This window comes from Lactuca saligna, chromosome 9, assembly GCF_052625555.1.
Source record: "Lactuca saligna cultivar CGN05327 chromosome 9, ASM5262555v1, whole genome shotgun sequence".
In the NCBI taxonomy this organism is placed as follows: Eukaryota; Viridiplantae; Streptophyta; class Magnoliopsida; order Asterales; family Asteraceae; genus Lactuca; species Lactuca saligna.
The window spans coordinates 182700979-182703882 of NC_136425.1; the positions used below are offsets into that span (position 1 = coordinate 182700979).

Here is a 2904-nt window from a genome sequence, read left to right on the forward strand (position 1 = left end):
CAATTAGGTTTTGTATTTTGATTTCTGTGTCTTTTTATTAATAATGTAGGTTAAAACTTATAACCGTTAATTTTTATGCTTTTCAATTTGTAATCTAGATTTAAATTTCTAAGTTTTAATGTTTAACGTAATTATGTTTTATTAGTAAAATGTTTATTTATGTTTAATAATTATGTTTTTTGTTTAATCTAACGATTAAAAGAAATAAAAGTTATAAACTATAAATAATATGGAAGGGTAATATTTTTTATGTGTTAGTGGTATCATAGTAAAAATACAGTGAATATGATATGACATATGATTTGAAAAGCAAGGAATCATCTATATGTTAAAATCAACAAATCAAACATATTTTAAATTTTTCGTTTTATCCATCAACATGCTTTAAAAAAAAAAAATCAAAATTTATATATTCGAGCATGAGTCGTCTAGATATGAATGACAATTGACAAATGATCACCTACATGTATAATTCACAATCCGTGATCAATAAATTTCCAATCTATTATTTTGTGAAATAACAAAATATACGACACATATTAACTAATAAATAAATGATTTGTTTTTGTCCATTTACATGATGATTGACCATTGAAGTATAGATGGGGGCATCCGGTCATTCAGTTTGCCAAATTTCAAACGCAACCATTTTCATTTGTGTTGTGTACATATCAAATTCAATCAATCGCTATTATAAACATGGCATGCTATGGCAACTCATCACCAGTTTATGAATCATATCATTTAATTATCAAAACCCCGCAACAAATCAACACTTGTCCTATGCATCCCCTACCACCCTCCATTATCTACCTTTTTTTATTCAATCCTAGGTCTCTTTTCTCTTGTCTTGTCCTTTCTTTTCTTCACAAATATCTATATCTCATATTATTTTATCAAAAACAAACAGATTCAAAGTCACGTACATTACAACTTACTTCGTTTTAACAAACTATTTAATCGTACATATATGTATTAATATAACAGCACTATAATATATATATATATATATATATATATATATATATATATATATATATATATATATATATATATATATATATATATATTAAGGATTCCATTATTATTATTATATACTAGAATATTTGTTGGAAAGCATACCCGATTGATAAAAGAGGATCAGATAGAACCTTGAGAGATCTTCGTCGGAGCAACCGTCTTCGCATCTTGATTTGATATTGCTGACGTGGCAGCCATTGTTTGGTGGTACTGTTGTTGTTGTGTAACCAAATTCCCGTGCGCAGGATAGTAGACATGCCTTCCGACACCGTTATCATACGCTACTTGACCGTACCCAGCGTCGGTCATCGCCGCCGTTGGCTGGACCATTCTAATCCCTTCCGGATGTGAAGCTAACTTCTGCTGTGGTGGTGGTTGTTGAGGAGGGAATATAGGTTGTGATTGTACTGGTTGCATGGCGTTGTATACCGGCTGGTCACGGTAAACCTCAGTCGCCGTCGGCATCCTCTGAACCGCATAATAACCCTGACCTTGACCTGGATTGTGACCGATTGGACCAGTCACCGGTCTAGCCATTGGAGCGTGATACATGTTTAAGGGAGGAGGTACCATGTAAACCGGTTGTTGATCAGGTGAGATAGTAGAAGCTGTGAATCCGCCGGAAATTTGGTATCCCGGTGCCGGAGAAGGTACACTTCCCGGTAGTGTTGTCGGAATTACTTTATCTGATGTTCTCTGGAGGTAATAATCTCCTGTGTACCCTGGAGTTAAGTTATCATCACTTTGTCTCCGGTAGAGAGTCTGTTGTTGATCTTCTGAAATTCGCAACCTCCGTAGATCCTGTATATGTTTCTGGATCCGATCTGCTCCGATTCCACGATCATCTAAAATCGGAACGTCTGCCTCATGAAGACGAATCGGTGGATCCGCGATAGAAAGATCTCGAACTTTCGACACCACTACCGGCGGCGGAGGTACAACTTTCTCCGAACCGAAGAGAAAATCAGCATTTCCATGTATCGGCAAGGCCGACGGCGGAGTTGACGATTGAACTGGACCGGAATTCAACGCATCAACGAACCGGTCTCGCTCTGATCTTCCATCGGTGGAACCAAAACTATGAGCTGGAGTTATTGACGGAGTTTGAGTAGTTACAGGAAACAAAAACAGCCTCAATCTCGCCGGCTTTGGTGAAGCTCTGTTCAACCGATCGTACTCAATCATCATGTGGTCGAGATCGTCGTCGTTGGTGACGGAAATCAAAGCATCCAGATCTTCTCCAGGTAACTGATACTTGAAACAAACATCAGCATCACACAACGCTACTAACTTCGCGATAAGAGCAGGGAACTTAATGGAACGATCGACGGCTAATATCTTAGTCTCGCCGCCGATGTAAGCCAGCTGGTTATCGTGAGGCCTTGGGTGGATTTTACCTCCGTAACTACACATAAACTTGACTTTGTAGTTGCTGTTGTTGCTATTGTTCCCCGTCGACTGATCTTCCCATGGTGGTGGATTCTCGAAGTCCACTTCTCGCGATCTCGGCGAGGATCCGCCGGACTCAGGGTAGGAATTGTAAGAGTAGTTCTCCATGGCGCACGTTAGCGAATAGTGGAGTAGAAAATTTTGAAGATTGATAGGGTCAGTCTATCCAGAGACGATGACTGGAATTTGTGGGAGGGAAGTGGAAAATGGGCCTTTATTATAGTCTTTGTCTCGCAATAAATATTTGAATATTAATAAAATAAAATAATAAAAGATCTCAAACAAAAAAAAAAACATTCTTTAAAATTTTTAGATCATATACATTAATACAAATAAATTAATAATAACCAGAAGCCAGAATTAGCTTTATATTTCACAAACTTATTAGTTAGTAGGCGAAATTCCGAAAATTACAATTATTATTAATTTAGAATT

At 36.9% G+C, this 2904-nt stretch overlaps 1 protein-coding gene across 2 annotated transcripts; it reads right to left on the reverse strand.

Annotated features, from left to right (window-relative positions):
• Nucleotides 1-441: 441 nt before the first annotated feature.
• On the reverse strand, nt 442-2679 carry LOC145015489 (uncharacterized). 2 transcript variants are annotated; one of them, XM_078973970.1, is made up of 2 exons: nt 1123-2679; nt 442-460 (listed from the first exon to the last, which is right to left on the reverse strand). In XM_078973970.1, the coding sequence occupies exon 1, from the start codon at nt 2575-2577 to the stop codon at nt 1141-1143; it is 1437 nt and encodes a 478-aa protein (XP_078830096.1). In that variant the 5' UTR covers nt 2578-2679; the 3' UTR covers nt 442-460; nt 1123-1140. The 2 variants fall into 2 exon arrangements, with proteins under 2 accessions (XP_078830096.1, XP_078830095.1); XM_078973969.1 differs by lacking the exon at nt 442-460 and adding an exon at nt 540-876.
• Nucleotides 2680-2904: the final 225 nt, after the last annotated feature.